At 41.7% G+C, this 27,445-nt stretch overlaps 2 protein-coding genes across 9 annotated transcripts in view; one reads left to right on the top strand and one right to left on the bottom strand.

Moving 5' to 3' along the window:
* The window catches only part of TFB1M (transcription factor B1, mitochondrial), a 32,843-nt gene extending 5,655 nt beyond the window's left edge, over nt 1-27,188 (bottom strand). Inside the window, exons 1-6 of one of the 6 annotated variants that reach the window (XM_035108681.2) lie at nt 27,030-27,188; nt 25,580-25,735; nt 22,499-22,650; nt 21,807-21,918; nt 20,235-20,386; nt 15,165-15,284 (exon numbers count right to left, since the gene is read on the bottom strand). In XM_035108681.2, the coding sequence (XP_034964572.1) occupies nt 15,165-15,284; nt 20,235-20,386; nt 21,807-21,918; nt 22,499-22,650; nt 25,580-25,712 (669 nt within the window). In that variant the 5' untranslated portion in view covers nt 25,713-25,735; nt 27,030-27,188. Of the gene's footprint in view, nt 1-15,164; nt 15,285-20,234; nt 20,387-21,806; nt 21,919-22,498; nt 22,651-25,579; nt 25,736-26,321 lie in introns of all 6 variants that reach the window. The other 5 variants (XM_088666288.1, XM_035108682.3, XM_035108678.3 and 2 more) reach the window with 5 other exon arrangements.
* Nucleotides 2,656-10,085, top strand: CLDN20 (claudin 20). Of its 3 annotated transcripts, none has more exons than XR_015948997.1 (3): nt 2,656-2,906; nt 3,330-3,508; nt 7,442-10,085. XR_015948997.1 is itself a non-coding variant. In XM_088666290.1 (3 exons), exon 3 carries the CDS (start codon nt 7,530-7,532, stop codon nt 8,190-8,192), a length of 663 nt encoding a protein of 220 aa, XP_088522416.1. In that variant the 5' UTR covers nt 2,779-2,906; nt 3,432-3,508; nt 7,442-7,529; the 3' UTR covers nt 8,193-10,085. The 3 variants fall into 3 exon arrangements, 2 of the variants coding, with proteins under 2 accessions (XP_088522415.1, XP_088522416.1); XM_088666290.1 differs by having other exon boundaries at nt 2,779-2,906; nt 3,432-3,508; XM_088666289.1 differs by lacking the exon at nt 3,330-3,508 and having other exon boundaries at nt 2,770-2,906.
* Nucleotides 27,189-27,445: the final 257 nt, after the last annotated feature.

Below are 27,445 nucleotides of genomic sequence, written 5' to 3' on the forward strand. Positions count from 1 at the left end.
AAACTAAGATATACAGATATTAAGTACATTAGAATGTTTTCTTTCTGTGGAAATACAAAGCAATTTCATTACTTCATTATAGGCTTGGACTCTTAGAATACTAGGAAAGCTGCTTTGTTACTACGGGAACAGTTATAGAAAATGCTGTTCCCTTCTGATTGGATGCTTTGAAATTACTAACATTATATCCTATTTCTTCGTTGTGCATACTAACAGGCTGAATTTCAAAATCTAACAAGGTACACACAAGCATATTTTAAAACTGCTGATAATCATACCACCTTTACCTTATTTTGCAAATGTTTTTTTAGAAAACATAAAATTACAGCTAAGACAAAATACAAGCTCATCTACCTACACCCCAGCCCCGGCACAATTCTGTCACTTCTGTTGTCCAAGCTTGTTTTGTTTTGCAAACACAAGCCTGGATTTTGTCCAGGGTGGAATCTACATACATATAAAAAGCATTCTGAAAATGCATTTTTTTAAAAAGCGTTTGTAAAAATACAGTGTATTTTCCATAAGGCTCATCATCACCATTTAGTGTCACATTGTATATTGCACTTAAAGCACACTTAAAACATTTTATTTGCAGGTGCAGCCTATAGCTAAGTCCCAGTACATTAAGAAAAAGGACTTCTGGATAAACAGATTGCCTTTTTGAATCCTTTTCTCAAACAACATGCAGCTATATACAGTGATAATGTAATAAACATTTTAAAACTATATTGTGTTAACTCCCTAGTTTTGCTCCTCCAACTTTACCATCCTTAGCTGCTGCCTCAGAGTGTCCTGCTCTTTTAAACTCCAGCCAGTCTACTTTAATGCCCCTTCTATCGGAATTGTTTGCCCAAATAGAAACATCTACATTTATTTATTGGTTTTTTATTTTTGGTAAATGCACAATGCAAACTCCAATCTCCAATGGCACCACCAATCTATATTATTCAGTGTACAGTCCATTCCTTCCCACCTTTCAAGCAAAACTGAAGCCTGCGTTTTCGTCAAGGATAAGGATATGCATACAGGTATGTTTCGTTACCCTTGCTTCTTCCATATGTCTCTTGCCATTTAAAAAGTTTTATATTACAGTATAGATTTTTCAGGGTGGATACCTGCTTCATTTTATCTGGAAAATTCTGTAAACACCATACAAGGTCAGTGCTAAAACTATACGGCCTAGGCCCAGTGTACCTGAAGGTGTGTCTCCACCCCCATTGTTCAACCCGGACACTGAGGTCCAGCGCCAGGGCCTTCTGGCAGTTCCCTCACTGCGAGAAGTGAGGTTACAGGGAACCAGGCAGAGGACCTCGGTAGTGATGCCTGCCCTGTGGAAAACCCTCCCACCAGCTGTCGAAGGAAAAAACAACTACCAGACTTTTAGGAGACATCTGAAGGCAGCCCTGTTTAGGGAAGCTTTTAATATCTGTAGGACAATTGTATTTTAATATTTTGTTGGAAGCCACCCAATGTGGCTGGGGAAACACAGCCAGATGTGTGGGGTATTATTAATTATTATTATTATTATTATTATTATTATTATTATTATTTTATTAATTTAAAATAGAACATGTACCTAATGTTTGCTCATGATTAGTTCCCATGGATTTCAATTTACTTGCTATTAAGCATGGCTAGAAATGCAGCTTAAAATAGTCTACATTTCACTATCTATATAAACCAGTATTGTTCATTTTAAAAATGCAATAAAAGCCATTTATACAAAAATTTGTCTGCTCTTGAAGCTTAAGTACTTATTGCAACTTCACAAAATGAGTAAGGTAAAACATTCCTTTATTTGCAAAAAGGATTGAGCGCCTGTGGCCCTCCCAATTTAATGGAGCCCAACTTCCATTAGCATAGCCAGTGGTCAGGGATGGTGGGAACTGTAGTCCAGCAGCATCTTGTGGGTCAGTTTCCCCAATTTAGAGGAATACTAGCCTAGCAACTTCATAAATGAGTTACAACCACATGTACTTTTGCTGTGCATTTCCACTGTCAGCCATGGGGTCCACTGAGTAAGCCATCCATTTCAATGCTTTAAACAAATTTAATCCCATTAAGTCAAATACATGTGCAGCCCACTGCTACTTATGCTACTTATACTCAGGTATAAGTCCCACCAAGTTCAATTAGACTTGCACCCCAATGAAGTGTTTTAATAGAATTGTAGTCCTCTCCAGACATGACATGAAAAGCTTCCAAGTGTTTTCAAAGCGCATGTGACGCGGAAACAAACCCCTATCCTTATACTGGGCCGGAGAAGGGAAAGGATTTATCCTGTTGCTGCAATGAGCTTCACTCCCAAGCAGCTTCATTCCCAAAGCTCAATCAGAGACCCTGTTGCAGCCCAGGGTCAACCATTACCAAGCCCAGACACAATCACCAGAGGCTGTAGAAATCAAATGTGAAACTGCATTACTGTGGTATGGATCAGCCTTAAAAACTCAACATTAAAACTGTTCTGAGAGGAAAACGTAGAATCCCAGTTACTTCCAAGACAAATGAAGCAAGGGATACATAGCTGCCAAGCTTTCCCTTTTCTCGCGAGGAAGCCTATTCAGCATAAAGGGATAACTTGGCAGCTATGAAGGGATAAAATTATGTAGCTGTCAACTATCACATGCTACAAACCACTGCCTTTTCCCTTTCCACACACTGCGAAGAGTCAGACGACGATAGGGAGAACTCATATTTATCTTGCTGCACAATCAGCAGGTTTCCCTTCCCATTTTCTTTGCTTTATATAGTCTCCCTCTTGCTGACTTGTCAGGATCTCCTCAACAGTGCTCTGTATTTAATCACAAAGCCTCATCAGCATTACTACTTTATTTTGCCTTCTGGTATTTAGGAAAGGTGACTAATTACAGAAAGACCTAGAGAAGGCTACAAGCTACTAGTAGCAGGTATGTAAAACCATATACCTTCGTCACTTTAAATATATTTCTGCACCATAATTAATAGCAGGAATTATAAACTTATTGTGGAGGATTTGGGGTAGTGGTGGCTGTTTGCAATGTAAATTCTGATTTGCAGGTGCAGTAAAGGTCACTCTGAAGTTTCATTTCCTTATAATTAAAGCAGCTTTTAAAATATAGGGTTGGGGGGAATAAAAGTTTGTGTTTTTTGAAATACATATTGCTCTACATTTCTCCTGATTTCTAAACTACTGTCAAACATTCATCATAGAATCTAGAAATCATTGTATTTTTAGAATTAAGGGTTTGCATGTGTTTCCTCCATGATCTCTTTGCATTTGCTCCTTTCAACAAACTATCCCCCCCCCTTCAGTGCAGATTCATTAAACAAAGTAGTTCTTTATTCTCCAGTAGATGGTACTAAGACAGGGAATGGGCAGGACTGCTGTGGTCATAGCATCAGAGAGCTATTTTTGTTTTTTTTTAAAAAGCAATGCATTTTTTTTAATGAAGAGAGATTTTTACACTCAAGAGGAGTTGTTTCTACGACTTATACTGCCAAGAAAGCACCCTGAATCTCCCATTTAGCAGTAAGTACTGAAATTCATTAGACTCTGTACATTACAGTTTATGGTGTTTAAAAATGTTCTAGCCAAACATTGCAGTTTAATGTGCGTGTAATTTAGTCAGCTTATAGCAGTTATTGGGGTAAACTACCATTCGTATTGTCATCATGCTTGTTTTAATTTTTAAAGCTGCTGAAATGCAAAATCTGAAGCAACGATAAACTGTAAAAGAATGAAGGGTAGACAGTGCCACGCAGGGATGGCTCCATTTCCCACCCTAGCAGCCTATGAAATGGATGTGGAGTAAACAGGGGCACCTGCTCTGTGGCAGATCCATGGGTTGGTTGGTTGGTAGCCTGCTGGTCCCACAGAAATATAGATCTAGTTAACAAGTCAATCTCTGTTGTGAAAGAAAGGCGGCATAGAAATAAATGAATAATACAATAATAATATAACAGGACAGCTCTCCTGACCAGTTTCTCTTACTGATACCAACTTCTGTTACTAATTTATCTTACTGAGAAATTAATAAAGCAAAATTTCCTGAAGTTGTCAGAACCAATCAACTTTTTCCGCCATGGCAGCAGTTCCATAAAATGATCACTAACTGGGTATCACACCATAGCTGCCAAGTTTTCCCTTTTCTCACGAGGAAGCCTATTCAGCATAAGGGAAAATCCCTTAAAAAAAGGGATAACTTGGCAGCTATGTATCACACTTTTCAAAGACTACCAGAAGGGCAGGAAAGAATGTGTATCTCTGCACTGGTAGCAAATGGGGCAGATAACTAAAATCAGTTTCTCTGCTGAAAGGGGGAGAGAGGGCATGGAAACAGAAAATTGTTCTGAGTAGCCCAGGTGATATTTGCTCCCCTTGGCCCGTGACACAATCAAAAGATGCCAAGAGAACTTCACATCTGCCTGAAATGCTTTTAATGTACCTTTTGAAAAAATAAGTTAAATTATAGATCACAGCGGACAGACGGTTACTCCCTTCTCTACACAAGTTGCAGTATAATATGTGTGGTGGGTGGTGAAAAGGGTACAGTGGTGCCTCGACTTACGAATTTAATCCGTTCCGAAGGCACCTTCATAAATCAAAAAATTCGTAAGTCGAAAAACGCCATTGGAAACGCAATTTCCCATAGGAATGCATTGAAAACAGAAAAATTTGTAAGTCGAAGCAACCCTATCTAAAAATTCGTAAGTCGAAAAATCCCTATCTAAAATCGCTGCAGTTATTCCCCGGATTTCGAGACATTTGTAAGCGCGCGACCATTACCCCCATTCGTAAGTCGAAAAATTCGGTTGTCGAGTCGTTCGTAAGTCGAGGTACCACTGTACTTTGGCTCATACAACAGAAGAGATGGCAATTAGGGTTCGTGGGGAACTGAGCAAGATTTGTTTAGAAAGCTTATTAAAGTGCTTCTTTAGCTTTAAAATAATTATCCAGAAAATAAAATACCTATTAAAGGACAGACAGCATCAATTATATAAAATATATGTATAAAACTAAGCAAATCTAGTTTCTTTCTCTGGTCCAAGAAGAAGTTAAAATCAGATGTCATAACAGATATACAAATGCCACCCCCCCCCCAAAAAAAACCCCCACACAGGTGGGCAGACCCTTGTTCTAAGCATAAGTGCATGCAATGTAGTATTTACAGAAAAGGTCAAAAGTTCTTTTTTCTTAAACCACTCTATTCTTCAAAATATCTAGCTAAGCAGGTTAAAAAAAAGGCTGTTTCAGCATAACGTTTTCATGTTTTTAAGATGTTGGCAGCACATTTCCAAGTCTTGTTATATACATGAGAAATGCATAAGTGGAAGAATCCATTAATTACTGGATTCTGAATATGCTCAGGCTTGTATGTCAATTACATGCTGCTTTTCACAAGATATGTTAGCTCATCTACCATGAGTATAAGCCCAGCCTTTCAAATTCAAATACATGTATTTTTTAAAAAAATCTAAACACACCAAGTCCTACTGTTACTTCTATTATACAGGTTGGCTCCAAATAGGACACACATATGCACTGAATTAGACCACTGGCCCATGTGGGCCAGCATTGTCTGTTGCACTAGGTAGCAACCACCCCCCCCCGAATACACTTTGTGCACTTTTCCACTGAATCCAAATGGTTTAAGAGGTACTGAACCCATGTCCATTTCAATGTGGCAGGATGTTTGCAGACGGAGAGGACCTAAATGTAACACCTAGAGCAAAAATGTATTGGATTTCCCCAAGCCTTTCTGCTTAGACCTTCAAGTGGTTCACTGGTAAAGTCCTACCAAAATTAATGGACCTGCAATTTTATCCACCCTGTTACTAAATGATACCACCCAACTTAAGTCACTGGCACTTTTTTAAAGCTAAGAATGCCAGTAAGTGGTCTTATGAACAGCTAAATTAATTAGATGAGCTTGCATGCATTACTTTAGGATTAATAGTATAAAACTAATGACCTTTCTCTATAGTTAGAATGCTCAAATCTCCTCTCCTTCTAAATCTAATTCATTTGAATTGGAATTAAAAGTAATTATAACATTATTATTCTATAATTTTCATTATCATGGAAAATACGCTAGCTCTTTGTTCAACAAACTATATGAAACCTAGAGCTATATAAGAGTTTTCAATGTACTGTAGTTTTCAATCATTTAGGCTGCAAGGAAATGATCCAGCTAATGTTAAGAACATTTAAGTGTCACTGATTTCAACGGCAGCATTGATTTCAGAGTTAACATGCAGCTGACCCTGCCATTTAAAACCAACAATATCTAAATGTACTTACATTTAGCTGAATCATTATTTCAGTCTTTAGTAATAGCTTTATTTACTCTTAGTTATTGTGCTATGTCAGAGGTGGTTAGTATGAATCAAGGGATAGGGTAAATTTAAGTTTCTAGTCCTTAGGAAATTCAAGTACTATATGGCCAACACAGAAGTTTAAACTTTGCTCTTCAGAAAATAGCAAGGGAACAGATTTTCTGTAAAACAACAACTTGGGACCAGTTTACCTGAAAGAATGCCTTAATTCATATGTCTACTCAAACACTTTGATATGAAGAACTGGCACTGTTACAGGGGGTGACATAATACCAATTCTGCATTCATAAGAAAGCAATCTTTTAGTGCTGCAGCACCCACACTTTGGAACCCCCTGCCTATTGACATCAGACAGGGGCCTTCACTGTGCTCTTTTTGATGCCTGCTAGAATCATTTTTGTTTAGATAATCCTCCTGAGATGGGTAGAATTTTGATGTGTGTTTTAATCTGTTTTTAGTTTACCACTGATTTATTTTAAAAATAATTGTTTTAACTGCTTTTATTGATCATATTATTCTCTTTGTAAACTGCTGGGGTTTTTTTAAACAATGAAGCAGCGTACAAATTTTATGACATAAATAAAAGAGCACTTGTTGAACCATTAAAAACCATGGAAATGGGGAAAAGATTATACTGACCTAAATTTCCAAAAATTAAAATTTCCTATGGAAACTGGGAAGAAAGTATATACTTACAAGCCACTGGTTTAGTTAATTGTAGATTTGAATAGATACCTTGTTCTACTTTTGTGCCACAGAAGCGAGATGGCCACTGAGGGCAAGAATAGCTCAATTTTGTATTTCTGTGTTTTTTGGCATTTACATGATCCTAGTCTTGTGCCTTCAGTGTTTCAATTTGAGTTTTCTTGAGGTGGCAGAATATTGAAAGGTAGTTCCTTGTACTCAGTCGCTCACACACTGTTCATTTATAATCATTTCTGTTCCAAGTGCCCTGTGTACAGCTGCTCTGTGCTTTCGTAGCCTTCTCATCTGCTGCAGGGTCACGTTCAGTCATTCATTCAGATAGCAGTGATTTTAAATGCAAGTGTTCTAGTTTGCTCAATTCTCTTTCCTTTGCCCCTGCCATTTCCCCCCTTCCTCCCCCCCTTCTATCGCATGCGGACAGCTATAGCTGTGGCTGGGGAGCCATCAGGCATACAAAGGTTTACAACAGGAGAGGAACAGGCAGACAAAAGGTGACAGCACATCTCATCATGGCATCAGCAGCTCTACAGTTCTTTGCTTTCATTCTAGCCTTGTTTGGCGTTTTTGGTGCAATTACAGCCACCTTGTTGCCCAACTGGAAGGTGAACGCAGACGTAGGTTCAAACATCATCACAGCCATAACTCAGATGCAAGGACTCTGGATGGACTGCACATGGTACAGCACCGGGATGTTTAGCTGCACATTGAAATATTCAATCCTCTCCCTCCCTGTTTACATCCAGGCAGCACGGACCACCATGGTGTTGTCTTGCATCCTCTCCACTTTTGGAATCTGCATCGCCACTGTGGGGATGAAGTGCACTCGGCTGGGAGGAGACCAGGACACCAAAAGCCACACTACATTTGCAGCAGGAGTCTTCTTTATCCTTGCAGGTATATTCAGCTTGATACCAACAGCCTGGTACACGAGAGAAATCATTTCAAATTTTCTGGACCCAACAGTCCCAGAAAGCAGTAAGCATGAACCAGGAGGAGCAGTTTACATTGGATTCATTTCAGCAGGACTTCTGCTCACTGCAGGTGCCATCTTTGGCACTTCCTGTTTTACAAAGCAGCAAAGAGCATGGATTTATCCCAACAAAATGCAGCAACAGTTCCCAGCTGCCCAGCAAGAGAACAACACAGGCTACAACCTGAAGGATTATGTGTAAATACTGTACATTTGTCACTCAGGGCTCCTGCTCAGTTGGGGGTGTGTGTGTTTATTGTAGTTCTGGGTTTTTAAAAATATCAAAGAAAGTTTTTTGTTCTTGGTGCAAGTGTCATAATTGCATTCTGGTATGGTACTGGGGAAAATGTAAATCACTGCAACAACCATTAATTTATGTTGATATTGCTTTGCAACTGAATTGTATTAGAAAAAACAAACAAAAAGAACAGTAAAAATGTGTACAGGTTGTTGTTTTTTAGCATGTGAAAGGCGATATCTGTAATGTGGCTTACTTAATTTCAACACGACTCTAATTTTAATTAGGGTATCCGCCAAACCTACTCTGCCTTTATGTGAAACCCTATGTATTGTTTTTTAAATTGTAGCTTTCATTGTCAATACCCAACTACCATGGTAACTAAATTTCTTCATTTAAAAACAAACAAAGCCTCGTGTATTTGCATATCAGAGGCTGAAGACACTGCTTCAGTTGTTGCCAAACCTGCCCCCTCATCTCCTGACCACCTGCAGCAGATTCCATTTTTATGTTTTTTTAAAAAATGTCTACTTAGCAGACTGCAGTTAATTGAAGGATTAGACACAACTCAGGACTAAGAAATGGGTGTAGCAGCAGCAGCCTCTGTAGCTAAAAGAGACTTGAACCCTCCAATTTCATCCCCCACTTTAAAAATATTTTTTGTCTCCTCCTTGACTTCTGTATGTTATACCCAAGTCACTGCATGATTTAACTAACCAAAATGCATCTGTTTAGGGCTACAGTGTGATTTTAACCTGTACATAATTTGGTTTCTTTAAATCCTTTATTTTATGAAAACTATTTACTATTGGATCAGAGTTACTGGCAATCTGCCACACAAAGAGTTCTTGCAGGTGATAGCAACTCAGTTTGCAATTACTTTGTCAGCATGATTCACTTGGTTAATTTTCCTTGCTTCTCATAACCTTCTTTTTAACATGCTGAAATGATTATTAGTCGCTGTGGGGAACCCCTCATTTCTATTCAGGAGGCGAGGCAGGGTTTGAATCCTTTGATATATAAGGAAAGGAATAGAAAAGGGACGTTTGGTCCATAACTTGAGACACATGTGTAAATTTGCATACATACAGATATTCTAGTGCAAATATAAGGAGTTCACTAAAGAATATGGCTTGGCCTCTTGTAAAAGATGAGTAAGATTATTAGTTCCATATTAGTTTTAATTTTTCTACCCATCTTTCAAATAATAGCGCTGAGCTGGAGATGTGAACAGCTCTTCATAGAAAAGGTACAGGAAAAGGGCACCAAAATGACCAGGGAGCTGAAGTAACTCCCATACTAAGAAATGTTGCAACATTTGGGTCTTCTTAATTTACAAAAAAGGTGAGTAAGAGGGGGACATGCTAGAGGTGTATAAAATAATGTCTGGTGTGAAGAGAGATGTTTTCTTGCTCTTTCATACTACTAGCTACTAGCCAGGTTCATTGAATAAGGCTGAATGGTGGGAGATTCAAGACAGGAACTGTTCACACACTGCATAGTTAAACTGTGGAATTCACCATCACAAGATGTGGTGATGGCAACAAAGTTAGAGGGCTTTAAAAGGCGATTAGACAAATTCACAGAAGATAAGGCTATTAATGACTACTAGCAATAATGGTTATAGGCCACCTTCAGGATAAGAGGCAGCATGCCTCAGTGTGTCAGTTGTTTGCAAACAACAATAGGGGAAAGTCTATTGCCCTAGTGTCCTTTTCGTGAGCTTTACAGGGAAGTCTGGTTGGCTACGTGTGAGAAACAGAATGTGGGACTAGACAGGCCTTTGGTTTGATTCAGCAGGGCTCTTCTTAATCAAATGTGAAACATGTTTTAAAAATCAATAAACTTGTTTCATTACCCACTGTAGATTGATGGACAGGACAGACCAAGAATGTACCAAAGTTATTTGGTGATTGCAGTGGTTCATTCTGCTGCATTCTGCAATTTTAGGTCTGTAAATAATAAGGTGTCTACCCCGCCTCCCCCCCCCAGCCAACAACTCTTTTAGAATGAATGAATAAATACTGTCTTATTTTTATTGCAAATACCTGTGATACCTAAACAAGTTACCCAAACAGCTCAGGTGTGTTTTGGGGCTTTTTACAGTCCAATGTATATATTTTTTCTTAAATAAATAAAAGATATGCTAAAACTTAAACCAGGAGAAATAAGATTCATAGAAATATTAATGTTGCTACTTGATCATCAAGATCATGGTATGAAAGGAAAACCAAATACAGAATCCTCCACATGTATGACACCCACAGAGTAAGACATATAATCCAGACCACATTGCTCCCCGAACAGGGAGATCTAGAAGCAAACATAGCCCCTAGAAGAGAATACAAGCTCTTCTGAGCTACAAGCTTGAATGTAATAGTTATTCCAAAGCAGTCTCAATTATTTCAGCAGGTTTAATTCTCAAACAAACAATGGTGGTTTATCAGTGTAAGCAGTATGGCCATCATTTTCTCCAATGCATATTCGTAGCTCTCTTTAGAATACATCAGAGATCCAGAAAGTATTTGGGGCTTGGGCTTGGGGGGGGGGGGAATCCAGCAAAAATATAAAATATGATAGGCAACAGCCTGGCACTCTGAACTGCTTCTGTACACTTTGTGTATTAAGCATCCCATCTGTAGAATTATTTAAAAGTTTGCAAAACTGAAACATATTGTCTGAACTTAAGGACTGAAAGGCAAGTTTGGAAGGTTCCATTAGCACAAATAACACAATATTAGAGCACTACAGGGCGATTCCAGCTAAACGCTTAACAGGCTCAGCTTTTAAATAAAGAAGTGAAAATACTCTGACAGACTACAAAGACAGTGCTGAAAAATGACACCAAGCAATTGCTGCCAACAAAACCATGTCAGAGCAAACGAAATGCCACATACAGAGAGACAGAGAAGGGGAATAGTCATTAACAGTGAGCACCATCCCTAAAGGCATATATTCTTGCTACAACATTCACATAGAAAGACACATCCAGTACAAGGGTGGGAGGCAGGTGAATAGAGCACCATCAGGAACAGAGCAGATGGCACCACATACTAATGCAGATGAAATTAACATACACAACTCTCCATTGCTACCACCATGGTGATCTCAAAAGACAAAACAGATCTGCAAGACAAACAAGTACCCTGTTGCTGGCACAAATGAACATTACATGACACAACAACAACACATGGCTCAATAGGCCAAGAGAAAAAAGCAGACCGAGCTCAGTCTCTGTTCTTCTCTCCTACAGACAAAAAGGACCACCTCCACTATGCAAGAAACAGGAATTATTACACCTGAAATCCAGAATGTCTTACACAAAACATTCTACTATATCCCACCAAGTTCTGAGAATCCCCAAGACTACTGTTGAATGTTTATAGAGGGGTATTTCCAGATGCACATAGAATGGGGAAAAGGCAACACTGTACAGAAAGCCCCCAACTTACATGGGGGTTACATTCCAGGGATAGCGCCTAAAGCCAAAAAACAGCCAAACCTCATTGGGTGGGTTCAATGGCAGGTGGGCTTCCCAAAGCCTTTTTTCCTGGAACTACGTCCCCTTTCCAAAAAAATTTAACTGCCACACACTTAAATCTAAATGTGCACAAGCAGGCTTGCTGTTACTACATTTAGAAAGGGAATAATTTTCATGCAGTAAGCTTCTGACAGTACGTACTTGAATGACTTCTGATTGTTTCAACCTAACAATGTAGATCAGGGGTCACCAAACTAAGGCCCGGGGGCCAGATGCAGTCCATCGCCTTCTCAATCCGGCCCGCGGACGGTCCAGGAATCAGCATTACATGAGTAGAATGTGTCCTTTTATTTAAAACTAGCTGACCCGGCCACACGTTGCTGTGGTACTTTCCTGTGACCCCCCCACCCTGTCACGATCCATGATGTATCCTGCCCCTCCTCCCTCCACCCCGGCTCATCCCTGTGTTTCGGTAGGATACCCTTCCCTCTGTTGTCCCTGGGGAGTGTTGGCCCCTCCCCCCTGTATTTCCATACCTTGACCCCCACCCTTCGAAAAGGAACTGTCAGGTTCTGGGTTCTATTTCCCAGCATGCACTTTTGTCTGAACCCTCTGTTGTTCCTGGGGAGTGTTGGCCCCTACCCCCGGTATCTTCCTACATTGGCCCCCATCATTGGAGAAGGAGTTGTCAGTTTCTGGGTTCCATTTCCCAGTATTTACTTTTGTCTGAACCCTCTGTTGTTCCTGGGGAGTGTTGGCCCCTACCCCCGGTATCTTCCTACATTGGCCCCCATCATTGGAGAAGGAGTTGTCAGTTTCTGGGTTCCATTTCCCAGTATTTACTTTTGTCTGAGCCCTCTGTTGTCCCCTCCCCCCTGTATCTCCATGCATCGGCCCCTGCGCATGCATCGTGAACATTTCTATATATTTAGATTAAGGATGGGGGGTGATGATGTGCCCTGGGACCCAGAGAACTACTTAAAAGTGGCAAGAGGAAGGTAGGGGATTGTAAATGGGGGGGGGTGGCCACTGCAAATATCTGAGGACTTAAACTGGGGAGAGAAAGTGCATGGGTTTTTTAAACAATCAGTTGTTTCTCCTAAAATAAGACATTTGTGCAATATAAGTCATACCCCGAAAATAAGACATAGTGATAGGCGCAGTTCTGGAGGGCCCCAAGGAAGAGGCAAGGCTGGACGCGTAATGAAAAATAAGACATCCCCTGAAAATAAGCTACGTCAGCCCATGACCTATTTGAGCTCCTCCTCCCCCCACCTCCCACCCAGGGCTCCATTTGGGATAGTATTTAATGGGCTGTAGACCTGAGGCCTAGTATGTAAAATGGAGCCAAGGCCTCCTGTTTTACAGGATCTCGTGGCAGAGGCGGGGTTTGTGGGTGTGTTGTGTTGTTGTGGCTATTTCCTGTGAATGGCACCATGTGTCCCGATCCATGATCTATTCAGTTTGTCCCCCCCCCCCCCATGACCGGTGTGGTAGTGTTGCTAAATGGTAAAGTAAAAACCCCTTGGCATGCAGGGGCCTACATAAATCAAAGGCTGTGGTGTGGCCTGTGCCACCCCCCCCCCCAGGCAGGCCCCGACCTCCACTTGCCAATGTTGGTTTTTTGGTGGGTTTTGTGCCACAGAAATTTGGTTTGTGGGTGTGGCTTAGATTTCACAGGAAGGGAGGGGGTGGAGGAGGGTACTACGCCACTTGAGGGCGCTGTTTGACTTGGTGGAAAAGCAGGTCTGCACCTGGGCAGGTGTGCGATTTGAGGGATTTTTGCCCCCAACAACGCTCTAGGAGTGGCCTGGATCGTTGTGTCAAAATTTCAGAACGATCGGTCAAGCGGTTACGGAGAAAAGTGTCAAACGGAATTTCACGATTTTTACATTTTTATATATATAGATGCATCTATGGGTTATTTGTGGGGCCTGTCTGGTGTTTGTACATGAACAGAATGTGTCCTTTTATTTAAAAAGCATCTCTGGGTTATTTGTGGGGCGTAGGAATTCGTTCATTTCCCCTCCCCCCCAATATAGTCCGGCCCCCCACAAGGTCTGAGAGACAGTGGACCGCACCTACTGCTGAAAAAGTTTGCTGACCCCTGATGTAGATCAACCTTGGGCTACTTCATGACCACTATCACTAGGAAATCTGCCTTGCTTCTGTATCTCTTTAGTAGTATTTAGTAATAACTACAATCGGTCATCTCATTACTAAAAGCACGAATGATTGATTGAAAATCTCCATACCAACCTTGCAGAGTGAATTTATGAAACGTGTTTGACACATTTGTATCCTAGTCTCCTTCTAAGGAGTTGAGAACAGCATACATACAATTTATCAGATGAGGGCCAATAAACTGAGACTGAATCCCAATTAAAACATGAGGTTTTCTGGCTTGGTTGTTCCAAGATCCAAGAATTAAGTAGGTGCATTGATTAATATCCCAGATTAATCTCTCAATTAATACTCAATTGACTCTGCACTATTGGAAAAAATTCTGCTTATCATTTTAAGTCATCTCCAAATCAGCTTCAACCAAGTTTGATTGACTCCACTGCTGACAACTGGGCTTGTAGCAACTGAGTTGAAAATGACCACATCAATTTATATTCATAGCAGTGCTATAGGTTCATTCATCCTCTGCTAGTGCCAAGCTTAATCTTCAAGTCTGCATTCCTAGTCTGGTATTTGTCAGCTCCCTAAACCTTTACTTAGATCCCATGTTGACTGTAACTGGCTACTAATACATGGGCAAAAGCAGCTTTTCAGATTACATTCTTTCTCTGGGCATCAGTTGGTCAATCCTCAAAGTGCCAGTTAGCTGTAAATCTTTAAATTCGTGGTCCTGTCACTGATCAACACTAATGCCTATAGTTTCAGGAATTCCATGCAATTCATTTTGCTTTGGGGGATTTTCCTCACATGGCAGGAATCATTTTACAAAGGCAGGCTGCATTAAAATTGCAACACCATTAGAAAAGAGGTACCATTTGCAAGGCTACAGTTCAAAATGGTCAGTTTGAAGAATTACTCAAAAAGAAGTTGGTGATACAATTACTCAGTATCACAAACAAATCATGCTAGCAATCCAATTCTGATACATATTCTTCAGCAACAATATTACTGTAACGTGATGGCTGATCTATTGACCCATCTCTTGCTTTTGGCTATGAGCCTGGTACAATAAAACTCATAAGAAGCTATGATAAAAACCAGACACACTTGCGATTTGCCTGATGAATTCCTGTCCTTCTCAAGGGCAGGGGGCAGCCAACTCTAGGCAATATTTGCCTCAGGTGGATACAGTCAATGAGCAATTCCCTTTTCAGGATCTTTCTCAGATTCAGTCAGCACATTCAGCTTGCATTTATCTGCTGGTGGCTTTGCCATTTCAAGTTTGAAGCTTTAATTTCTAATTCTTAGTACTAAAGAAAGAAGAGACTCACCTCTGGCTTTGGAACAAAAGCTCGACCTGGAATTGTGAAACAGTTGTGAACAGTGCACAAGTACTGAGACATAATGGAAAGTCTGCTTCGCTGCCTGGCTCCTGTACTAGCTGTCAATCTCTGTGAAAGAAGCAAACACTTTTTGGTGAGTAAATTAATTCCAGCTAATTAAGCATTAACTTCTAGAAATTTAACAGATGATATTTAACTCGCTAAAAACAGAAGAGACTTTCAGAGCATTCTCTTAATCAGAAAAATGATCAAAACGCTTCTGAAGATGTCCATTAATGTCTAAGAAGGGCATGTGTTTTATGATAAATTATTTATGTAATTTATATACTGCCTTTCACACAAGCCACAGGGTGGTTTATGATAGGCATATTGATTTTTAAAACCTGTAATCCTTAAAAACACATACCGTGTTTCTCATATTATAAGACACGTCTATTTATTTTTTCCTCAAAAAAACACACTATGGCTTATTTTCAAGGGATGTCTTATTTTTTCCCTCCTCCTCCTGCCGCAGCCAGCATTGCTGCTGCGCCTATCACTATGTCTTATTTTCGGGGTATGGCTTATATTCCTTGAATGCTTAAAAATCCTGCTATGGCTTATTTTATGGGTATATCTTAAAATATGAGAAACAGGGTAACAAAGTAAAGGGCCCAAGCTGGGCTGGAATGGACAATCCCCGCCACAAGGAGCTTGCAGTCCATGCTAATCAATGCCAAGAGGAAACCCCTTTTTCAAGAGGGATCAGCACAGCTCAAGAACACAACTGGAACTAATCCCAATAGGGCTTCCACTTAGCATCAAAGTTAGGCATACTGGACCAATTTTGACCAACGGCCCAGATATCCCCATATCTATGATGCAAGCAGTGAACATAACTTCACTACTATGGGTCTCTTATATAAACAGAAAAGGTCCCTTTGTTCGCTAAGGAGTTTCTCATCTAGCAAAGGTATCAGATAATGAAAGATGAAATAAGTTTTCACCAATTCCCCCTTCACCCTAAAGCTCCCAGCACCATTATCCACAATGTACTGAAGGGTTTCCCAACCCACCAGATCAGATCTTTGGGAGACAAAAGAGGCAACTGGCAAAAATCACCTCTTCTGTTAGTGGAGGTATCTGTTGAGTCAAAAGCCCTTCTGCAAATGGATCTGCATAATTGCATTCAACCTGTTATTCCTGGGACTGGACACTTGGAGTTTATTACTGCAGTGTAATGTTATCGGCACTGGCGTATCTGAGCTCAGTTCAAGATACCGGTTTTTGAAATAATGCCTTCTGATCTGGGTATTTGGATGACCAGCTAGATACGCCTCATGTATTCCATTTAACACCTGAAGACTGTAGTTTGGTGTATGTCTATCAGAAACAAGCCCTTTCCAACAACTTTATGTAATGCTTTCTACAGGCAAGCTCTCCCCAGTAATTTCAGGAATCAGGCTTTTTCATAAGTCTTTAAGGACTGGCTGAAGTTGTCTTTAGGGACTTATTTCTATGGTTGCATTTATAAAAAAGAACAGTGTTGGGTCAGAAGCAGAGTAACAAGAATCAAAATCTTCTCTTAGCCATGAAGATCAGACATTGCATCCCTCATCTCTCTCAGGAAAACCTACTTCACAGGGATATTGTGAGAATAATGAAAGGGGGAATAATGTACAAAAGGCTGAGCTCTTTGAAGGAAGGACTGAATAAAGATGTACCTAAACTTGAAAGTGTGGGGAGAAAAGCTTTTAAAGACCAGAAAACTTACACCAAATCTACCTCATGCTATTACCATGATCATACCACATTTCCTGTAGCTTTGTTCCTAGCAGATAAGCACGAGAAACTCACTGTGCATGGTATTTTCCATCTCATTTAAGCTACATTTTGTGCAGAAGCACTATAATCTGCATGTCACACATTAGGGGAAAAATTGATCACATATACAGCTGGTTACAGCTATATAAAGCACAGACTCTCTATTTCCTCCTAGCTGCCAACATACTGTTCCCTTTCATTTCCAGCCTATTCCAGAATTACAAGCCTCATCCACTGGCTATATCACTAAGCTTAGAAAGCAGGTCACACTATCAAATATTTCAGCAAATCAAACACAGCATTTGTGCCAGAAACCACGTGGATTGAAAACTGATAAAAGGGATTTGTTTTGTCTCAAAAACTGCATCATCTTAAGAGGTTGGTGTTGATTATCCTTACATCATGGCAATAACATAAGGAACTGATACAGGGGCGTACCCAGGATCAAAACTGGGGGGGGGGCAAGCCATGGTCGTTCAGGGGCGGGGCCAAGGCACGGGAGGGGCCACAAAGTAGGAATATGGGCGGGGCTACAGGGCCAGCGGGCCCGACAACTCGGCGGCGGCGGCTGCAGCTGCAGCCAGTAAATGAACCCCCTAAACTCTCTCACACGAAATTCCCCTGCTCTGAAGCAGGGCCGTCTCTAGGCCCGGGTCCGGTGGTGCGGGGCGCCAGGCCACCAAGGGCGCTGCTGTGCCCGCTGAGAGGAGCGGCGGAGGCCGCCCCAGGCACACCTCTCAGCTGTTCATCAGCTTCAGGCTGCTTTCCGGAGGCGTGCGGGCCTGGGGCCGCCTCCGCCGCGCGCAGGGGCATCGCGGGCCCAGGGCCGACCCTACGGCCAGGCTGGGTTGCGCAGGGCTTCGGCCCTCCAGGTGACAGCCGCGCAGTGAGCTGCGCCCGCCGTGCCGGGAAATGGGGCGGGGTGGGGGCACCAGAGGGATCCGTCACACCACGGTGCCAGGGATGCTTAAGACGGCCCTGCTCTGAAAACACCGCTCCCATCCATTTACGGCTAGCCATCCCCCTGAAAAACCCCTTTGGGCCCCGCTTTCCCTCCTCCAGGTCCCCCTGAAGCCTTGCCAGTTCCCACCCTATATATCTGGGATGGGGAAGGAGCTCAGAGGTCTGCTAGTCCTGGGGTGCCATCCCCCCATGGCCTGGGAGGATACTGGGGACCCCCCCCGCCAAGCTGAGACCCTCAAAGAAGAAGAAGCTGCCACCGCCGCCTTCCCATCGCAAGGAAGCAAAAGATGGGAAAGGTGGGGTGGCGCAGCGCAGGCGAGCGAGCCCCCCCCAGATGCGACCCTATGGCGGCGGCGGCTCCCCTGCCCTCAACGCCCCTCTCTCGGCAGGGGCAGCAAGGGAGAGCGGCTGGGGGGCGCATTGCAAAGAAGGAAACAGCAGCCAATGCCCGCAGAGGGCAATGCCCGCAGGGGGAGCGGAGAGCTGTGCCGCCCCCCCAAGGCAGCTCCTTTCCTATTGCCGGGGGTGGGGGGCGGCGAGGAAGGGTCACTGCCGCTGGGCTACTCCTGCCGCCGGCAATCCGGCGCAAACGCCCCCACGCAGCAGCCACGACCACTGCCTTCGGGCGCCGCCCCCACTCCTCCTTTGCGGGCTTCTGCCCGCCGAGGCTGAACTGGCTCCTGTCCGTGCACTTCCTCTCCCGGCCCAGGAGTTTCAGTAGCAACTCCTAACTCAGGGGGGGTAGGGGGTGCGGAGGGGGGAAGGGGCGATACCCAGCCCGCGGCGCCGACGATCGCAGTGCAGCCTACCGGGAGGCAGAGCGCGGCAGCGGCTGCAACCAATGCAGGGAGCCGTGTCTCCTTCGCTTGCCAGCCCAGCAGAACTCTTAGGCAGTGGAGGTTGCTGCCCGGCAGGGCTTTCCATTGGGAGGCGCGAAGGCTTTAGTGGGCGGGAATTGGTGCAAATGTAGGCAGGGCGGGCACCAGCAGTGTGCACCAGCAGCGTTTCCTCCCCCTCTCTCCTCCCGTGTCAACAAGCGAGGCGCCTGCGCAGGGTATTTGCTTCCCTAGTCGAGCCTGCAGTTTGGTCTTCTGGGGGGGCAGCTGCACCCCCCTGCCCCATGCTGGGTACACCCATGAACTGATATTAAACATTCATAAACTGCACTATGTAAGATGCAATACAGTATATAAAAGGCCAGCTTCAATACCAAGTATGACTGAAACAGTGGCTCCAAGGTGCTGGTAGCACCTGATAGCAATGGTGTCATACACACTTCCACACTTCCACCCCCAAGAGGTCAACCATATCTGCCACAGGTGACTTACAAAGCCAACACCTATTATGTATGGATTTACATACAAAATAGGCAGTGTTGGTCCCAAGTTACCACTCATCTCTTGCTCTCTCCCCAACAAAAAGAAACCCTGATCTCTTGCCATATACCAGCTTCACCCATTTTTTGCCCCTGCTTTGGAAGTTTATTGCAAGTGTTTTAATTATGCTGGGACAAATGTATTGTTAATGTAAGACCCCCAAAACACACACACACACACACAGAGAGAGAGAGAGAGAGAGAGAGAGAGAGAGTGCACTGTGCTCAAATAGCAGCCTGGGGGACTCATGGGTAGGAACGCTCTGTTGGACTATGCATAGTCTAAGTCGGCTACTTTGATAGATGTCTCTAGTTTTTGTCAGGACTTGCTTATGAAGCTGCTAGTAGTAGTAGTACAAAGCTATTAGTAGTAGTACAAAGCTATTTATTTATTTTGTTTATTTTTATTTAGGAGGAGGAGGAGGAGGAGGAGGAGGAGGAGGAGGAGGAGGAGGAGGAAGAAGAAGAAGAAGAAGAAGAAGAAGAAGAAGAAGAAGAAGAAGAAGAAGAAGAAGAAGAAGAAGAAGAAGAAGAAGAAGAAGAAGAAGAAGAAGAAATGGATTCCCCTTGGAATAGTTGTGGATGAAAGTGATAATGGTTCCACTACTGTGTTTTCATCCTAAAAATGAATTCAGTAAACTGAAAAGCCAGAATTAAGGAACTTCAAAATAATACCTGTTGCACTTGGAAGAATTTAGTCTAACTTTTATATTAGCATAACATGCAATATAATTTTTGTTACAAAAAAGTTATTTCCTACAAATCTTGAAATGACTGAAAGAGCAACACACTAAGATTTACAGCATATTAAATGTTTCAAAAACACAGAAGCCAAATACAAATGAGACATTTCTTCATTTACATATTAGATCTGTTTCTGGTTTAATAATTTATAAGGAAGTAATAAGCAAACTTACCTCCCCAACTTCCTTCTGAAAGGTCAATGTCATCTGTGTTCTACCATATCTAAAAGGTCCATCTCTCTTTGATATATTTTCAAGCCACTTGATTATTAGAGGGGTTGAAACACTAAAAGGTAGATTTCCTATAATATGTATGTCTGGTGGATCTATAAGAAAGTGTGAAAGAAAACATTTTTACATATCTCTATGTGATTAATTGATATTTATGCAAGAATGAAACACATTTTTACTATGGGTGGGAACTGGCCACAAAATTTGACTCATCTCTGTACCTATGGGAAGCAACCTTCCTTTGCTCTGTGCATTTCCATTATCTGGGACCATTAATGAGATCTGTTAAAAATGAACCTGTTTCTCACCACCCCCAAATTACTAAAAATAGCAATATATTTTCCCTCTTTTTCATATACCTTTAAGTAGATGACATTTGCAGATATACAACCCCCTCCAAAATGGATTAAGCCTGCAAATTGGTAGGCAGATACATCCAGCAACCCTATTTTTACTATAGAGAATCCAAAATACTCATTACCACCTTAGTATTTTAGCATGCCTGATGAGACATTTAGTGTCATGTCTAGTTTAGCCCTATATGTTTGCTGAAAGATTCACACATCACACTGATGAAGCCTTATCAAGGTATATGTAACCAGCCAAAATAAATTCAAAAGAAAGCTAAAAAGTTAAAAAGAAGGGGCCTGTCACACCTTGCTTTGGTTAAGCCCAGAAAGAATTCTGAGGGTCCTATACATTTTGTTTGTATGTTGTTGTTTTTAAAAAGTCCACATTTTATTCAGGTGAATGTTAAAAAATGTGCAACAGACCTCCAAAATCCATTTTTTCCCTGTAATTTGTTTTAATTTGCTGAGGTTTCTGCCAAAAGTCAGGGTAGTATGAAGGTTCAATTTATTTTTCATAATGAGAATGCGCTGTCCCTTCCTTTGGTAGGTTCCCAATTTTAAAAGACACAAATATTCAATCAATTCCTAGTTTTTAAAATATCTGCATATGCCACTAAAACTGCAATCACCAACAACTAAAAATATTTGATAGCAGGTGGAAAGTGAATTATCTGAACCACAGTGGGAGAGGACCTGAAGACCAGGAATTTGAGACAAGCTTAGAAAGGCAGTCTGGGAATGATAGGTAGAGAAGCCCAAATTAACCACCCATCCCAGTGGGGGAAGAAGCCTTCTTATCATCAGTCTTCCATTTCCTCTCAGCAAGAATTAAACAGCTGGAAAGGAAGCACCAAACTTCTAAACAAGAGTGAAACCAAGTGTCAGAAACTGGTAAATACATTGAAATTGCATCTATACACTGTCAGAAGAACAAGTGTAGAAAAATGACTGCTTCACAAGGTATTCACCAACCGGAAACAATATCCACAATTGCTTTGAGGAAGCATAATGTTGAGACAAGTATACCAGTCTCCTAGCACTCACAGATAACCAAAAATATACAGACTACTTAGTGTTCCATTCATTCAATAAGCAGCTAGCAATTTTGATTACAGAAATATTTTTTTAAAATTATTCTGAATCGCTGTAGTTCTAGCATACTAACCATCTTCCCAGTTCTTCATAAGCTGTTCTGGAAAAGCTTTGCCTAATTTATTATACGTTAAAATGTCTCCATGAACAATACGAACTTTTCCTGGAGCTGCATCAGACAACATCTGTGATTTTTCAAAGAAAAAAAAAGTAAAAATAAGAGAAAGAAGGGGGAGGGATAAAGTATAGAAAGAAGAGATAGACACTACAAGGTCCTTTATCACAAATATATCTTAACCCTTATTCCACACACAGAAGAGTAAACCCTCCCAGCTCTCACCAGGAACCTTCCTACTCTTCCCCCAACCTCCCACCCTGGGAGATCCTCTCGACCCTGCCCCTCACATAGGGGTATTATTATTATTAATTTATTATTTATACCCCAGCCATCTGGCTGGGTTTCCCCAGCCACTCTTCCATCCATCACCTTCCTGTGTGTATCTTTAAATCAAAGCATGAACACGGGCTAGATAAAGACCTCAAAATTTGTGATTAAGGGTGAGACTCAGATCATATTTACTGGAAAGTGAATGCACTTAAAAAACTTTAACTACCTGCTGAATAAACAGGACACTGGCAAAACAACTGAAATGTTATTTTGCACAGACTTAATAGGATATCCAACTTTTAAAATAGGATATCCAACTTGTAAAACAACTTAACTTGGAAAATTACTATCAAAAGTCTTGCGAAATATTTGGATACCTGAAGCCCTGGAATAAAACGTTGATCTTTCTCAATTAACAGGACTTCTGCAACACCAGCATTCAAAATAGATCTTGTGATTCCTCCTGGCCCAGGGCCTACCTCACACACATGTGCATCTTTCAGACTGCCAGCTTTTCTCACTATCTTATCTGCAAGAAAGCACACACAAATTTGTTCATCCTCAATGCACAGAGCTCATTAAGAGAAGCAGTTCAATGAATTCCTTTCAGAATGGAAATCAATGATTGCATCATCAAGTTAATTAAATTGGATATAAATTGGACTAAGACATCTACCACACTACAAAACTGTAAACCTAACTTATTTTTAACTGTATTAAAAGTTCCTCTTTCATAAAGAGTAATATTGGCTAGGGCATACACTCCCTAGACTATACATGTTTACCTGGGTATACGTTCCACTGAACTGAAGCGAACATATTGAGGACTCGGCAAATAAAACATTTTAAGTGTGTTGTAAAGTGCAAATACAAATGTGATACTAGATGGTGATGGTGAGCTTTAGCAAATTCAATACATTTTTCCAGTGCTTTTTTCTGGGGGGATGCAGGGGTACGCATACCCCTAAACATTTTGTGAATCTTAACTTTGGACTCATTGAGGGGCAGTATTTCAATATGAGTAGGAAAATGAGAGTACCCCTAAACATTTTTTAGAAAAAAAAGCACTGCATTTTTCAAAACTTTTTTTAAAAAGCATTTTCACAGCATGTTTTATGTGTGTAGATTCCACCAGAGCAAACATATATATGCTTGAACTGTAAAAGTAATAAATTTTATTAGTTTGCAAACATTTTCTCATTAACTATGACTTTAGTTTGCAAGCTTTTTTTAAGAAAGAAAAACAATTACCAGCAAAACTGTCTGCAAATGGAGAGATATGGCCTTCTAGGTTCAAAAAGGCTTACCTCTGCTTTAAACTTTGTCAGATTGTACTATGCCGTTTTCTTCCTTCATGCTCTCTCGTTTACTGATTCGTCTGACAGATTTAGTTTCAAGAATCACCTTTCAGTTGTCACTTCATTCCTAACCCTACCTTGGCATGACAATGGCACCAGATTTGTTTTGATTAGCAGATCCTACTGACCAGAAAGAACTGGGCCACTTTACATCTACTTTTTTCATATGGTATAAAAAACCCACTGTGTTACTGTTAATGAAATTTAGGCTATTTACTGGATATTCACACAAAAAAGTTCCCACCTCTCCAACTTCTCTGTTCAAATCTCTAGAATTTGGCAAAAACTAATCTTTCTGGGCCCTCAGACAATAACACAAAATGGCTGCTGTAGGTGAGCCTGTCTATTCACAAAATGACTGCCAAGAAAGTAACAAAACTGCATTCGATCGCTCTCACACCAGATCTTCACAAATGTACCTATGTTCTCTCCCAGATATAGTGACTGGAAGTGCATTCATATGTAACATATGACATTTTAACCAGTCCAATAGTCAAACCTATGCCACATAGTTGTGCTACAGTGCAAAGCTATCAGGGAGAATGGTCTAGCAAATTGGTTAAACACAGAACATTTGGTTCACAGGAATTACACTGCCACACATGAACTCAAAGAGAACCATCACTCTCACTAGTGGTTTCAGCACATTGTGTATGTTTCAATTTGGGTGGCATGCTTGTAAGGGAGGGTTGGTGTGGGGCATAGTGTGGTGCTCAATGTGGTTACCGTTACCCCATTGCACAGTTACAGTGCAACGTGGGGCGTAATAGGTTGCCTTCATGGCTGTGGGTTGCATCATCTCCCATGACAATTTCTCAGGTTTATAAACACATCCATGAATCTCAAAGGTTGATGAGCCCTCATATATCCATTACACCACACTGTGGTATTTCATAACTAAAGGAAGTAACATTGCACACAACACTCACTAGGTTACTCCCTCTGCAAATATTGCATTCCTGGACAAATTTTAGCTTTACTCTTGTTTTCAGTCATGCATAACTCTATTTAGAGAGTACTTGTTTTCCGTACTTTAATGGCATAGGAAAACCTTCAAAAAACCAACAAAAGGGTCTGCTCCAGAACAAACCTGAATAAAGTGTATCAGTAGTTGTCATCAATTTGGAACGAAATATATATTTTTTCTTAACACAAAAACAAGGAGCCAAAATGTTGATTTTCAGCACTTTTTAAAATTTAACATTTGGCACTCTCACAGACCTCATCAAGTCTGTGTATCAGATGATGAATGCCAAGTTTCAATTGATTATCCCAGCTGATGCCATTTTTTTAACTTATGGAATTTTGAGACTTATAATAATTGAATCTTGGTTTTAGTTCTCATCTTAACTATAGAAGTTCTGCTCATATAAGTCGGTTAACTATCAATGTTGAACTATTAAATCTAAAGTTCAATAACCACAGCTGCTCTTTCGGCGCAACAAAAAAGCCATATCTTGATTGATAACCTGGCTCTGCATAACGTACCTTTATCCATTAATTTATTTCATCAGTATATGCTATAGAGGTAAATTGATAGCCCCTGACCTATGGTACCATACTGAAGTATTCTAAACTGTAGACATTACATAATTAAGGCCTGGAGTACAGGCAACTCCCCATTATGTGTGTCCAAGGCATGCTCAACCGTGACCACACATATCGCCACAAACCTGGAAGTGGCACAAAAGAGCACAAAAACGGCCCCAAAAGAGCGCAAAAACTGCAAAAATAGCAACCCAACGAGACTTAACAGGTGCACTCCCAGGAACCTTTGCACTGACCTTGGATAGAATTGTGGAGAGTTGGAGTTTAGAGCGAACAATTGTGGTGGAATTGCCTATATGGAATATTTTCAAGAATCATGTCATATTTGCGCTTAAATTAGGCACTCACTTACCTGGAAGTAAGTCCCATTAAACTCAATGGGTCCTTTTTCTAACAAAAGAAATCTATGGTTGAATAATTTACACATACTGTAGTGCATTCAATTTAAATAAACATACAAATATAATCTATTTAAACATAGCTTTTTAAAAATGTAGAAAACCACAAAGTAGTATATGGTTGAAAACTGAACGATGACAAGAGACTGCTTACCTGTAAGTCTCAGATCCAGAAGAAAGTTCTGGGACAGCTGCTTTTCAGCTCTGAGTTTAAACAGTTTAATAATTTCTCCAATTGTTGGAAGAGGTGGTAGGCGGAACATAGCTGCTTGTCTTGATGCAGCCATTGATTAAGTGTTACTCTTTGCCACTAGCAAAATATTAGGAGGAAAAGATTAAATTAGAACTTATTATATATACGGCTATCAAGTTTTAAAAGAGGCCTTGAAATCCTACACCCACCCACATGAATGCTTTTTCAATTGGACCAGCAGCATCCAACACATGCTTTTCATCAGCATCAAACGCACTAAAGGGCCCAAAACTTTATGTAATATGTTTCTGAAGACTTTCTGACTGAAAATATGGCCTAGAGTGGATACAAATATTTATGTGTGGTTTAGGAAGCAGCACACAAGGTCACACAAATTGCCCTTGCACTCCTGGTTCAAAAATATATTGGAGTGCTTCTAAACTCACTTCGAGAAAACATTGAAACCCCGTTTTTCGCAGCCCTCATATGGCAACTCTAGCTTGCCTTGCAGAACTTGCAAGGGCCGAATAGAAAAACGCTGGTTTTCCGTGAGTGCAACCTGCTCAAGTTTAGCAAGCAAGGCGCCACACACCGCTCCTCGGCTGCTTCTGTGAGCTGAGGGGCAGAAGCTCCGGACTGCCAACTGGCTAGAGAAAAGAACCGCTCTTAGAGCCCGTTGACAACAGCTTATTATAATATATACGTTTTTCACAGCATTTGATAGTGGATTCAGATGGGATGGTCGAGGGAAGGGCATACCCTGTCTCCCGTCACGGGCTGCTTTTTCTTCTTTTTGTGTGTGTGTGGGGGGGGGGGCGGCTTGGCGGCCTCTAACCCAAAAGGCTCGCGGCCAGTTCACGGAGGGGAATTGGCGCGAGCGCATAGGAGGAGCAGAGCAGCCGGCAAGAAGCCGCGCGCTCAGGTCGCCGGTGCGCAGGCGCAACGCGGGGAGGGGCGGAGGAAAACGCGCGAGAAGCGAAGGCGGGCGCCTGCCACTTACAGTTAAGGGTTCGTTCCCCTCACAAGACGCCACATTAGGAAAGAGGCGGAATGAAGTAAAACGACGAGGAACACAAATACCGGGGAGGGGGGGAGTGCTCGCTCGTTGCTAATGAGATTGGGTACCGTTAATTGCTCCTTTCCCCCAACCTCCCTTAAATAAATAAAAATACCCTCATGACCCCGGATCCGGATGAGCTCCGTGCGGAAATCCGTACCATTTGCCCTCTTCCCACGGCTGGCATGGAAAAGACGCTCTACCCCTTCTTCTTGTCTTCTCTCCAGGGAGAGTTCCGCCCAACCGCCGACAGCAGCTGGAGTTCATTAGAGCCTAAATGGGGCGGGACGCACTTGGCTGCGTATCGCGCTCGAAAAAGGCGTTCACCGCTCAAAAGCTTTATTGCTTCCCTACCTTCTTCCGGCTCTCTGTTATTTCTCGAGTTTTTCGCATGCTGCCTTCTGCCTCCCAACCTTCTCAGCCGGCCCTCAAGAGCGAAGAGCGGGAAGATCTGAGATCCTTCTGTGGCATTTAAGCTCTTCCTCCATCTTAAATGGAAATTTACTCTGGGTCAGAATCATGCAATAGGGAATACTGTAACGTAAGAGACTTCGGAGTCATAACAACAGATTCCAGCGAGAAACGAGCGTCTTTGGACATCTGCAAAGTGCATTTTCCCCTCTGCTTAGTAACCATGAGAGATAGTATTTTGGCATTAGGAGATGAGGTTATGTGAGAAGGTGTAGCTATTATGTAGAATGCAATGCAGAATACTAATGAAAAGCTAATTTTTAGAGCAATCAAGAACCCTTGGAGAGGATCAAGTCAGT

The sequence above is a fragment of the Zootoca vivipara genome, chromosome 3 (assembly GCF_965207765.1).
Source record: "Zootoca vivipara chromosome 3, rZooViv2.hap1.1, whole genome shotgun sequence".
NCBI lineage: Eukaryota > Metazoa > Chordata > Lepidosauria > Squamata > Lacertidae > Zootoca > Zootoca vivipara.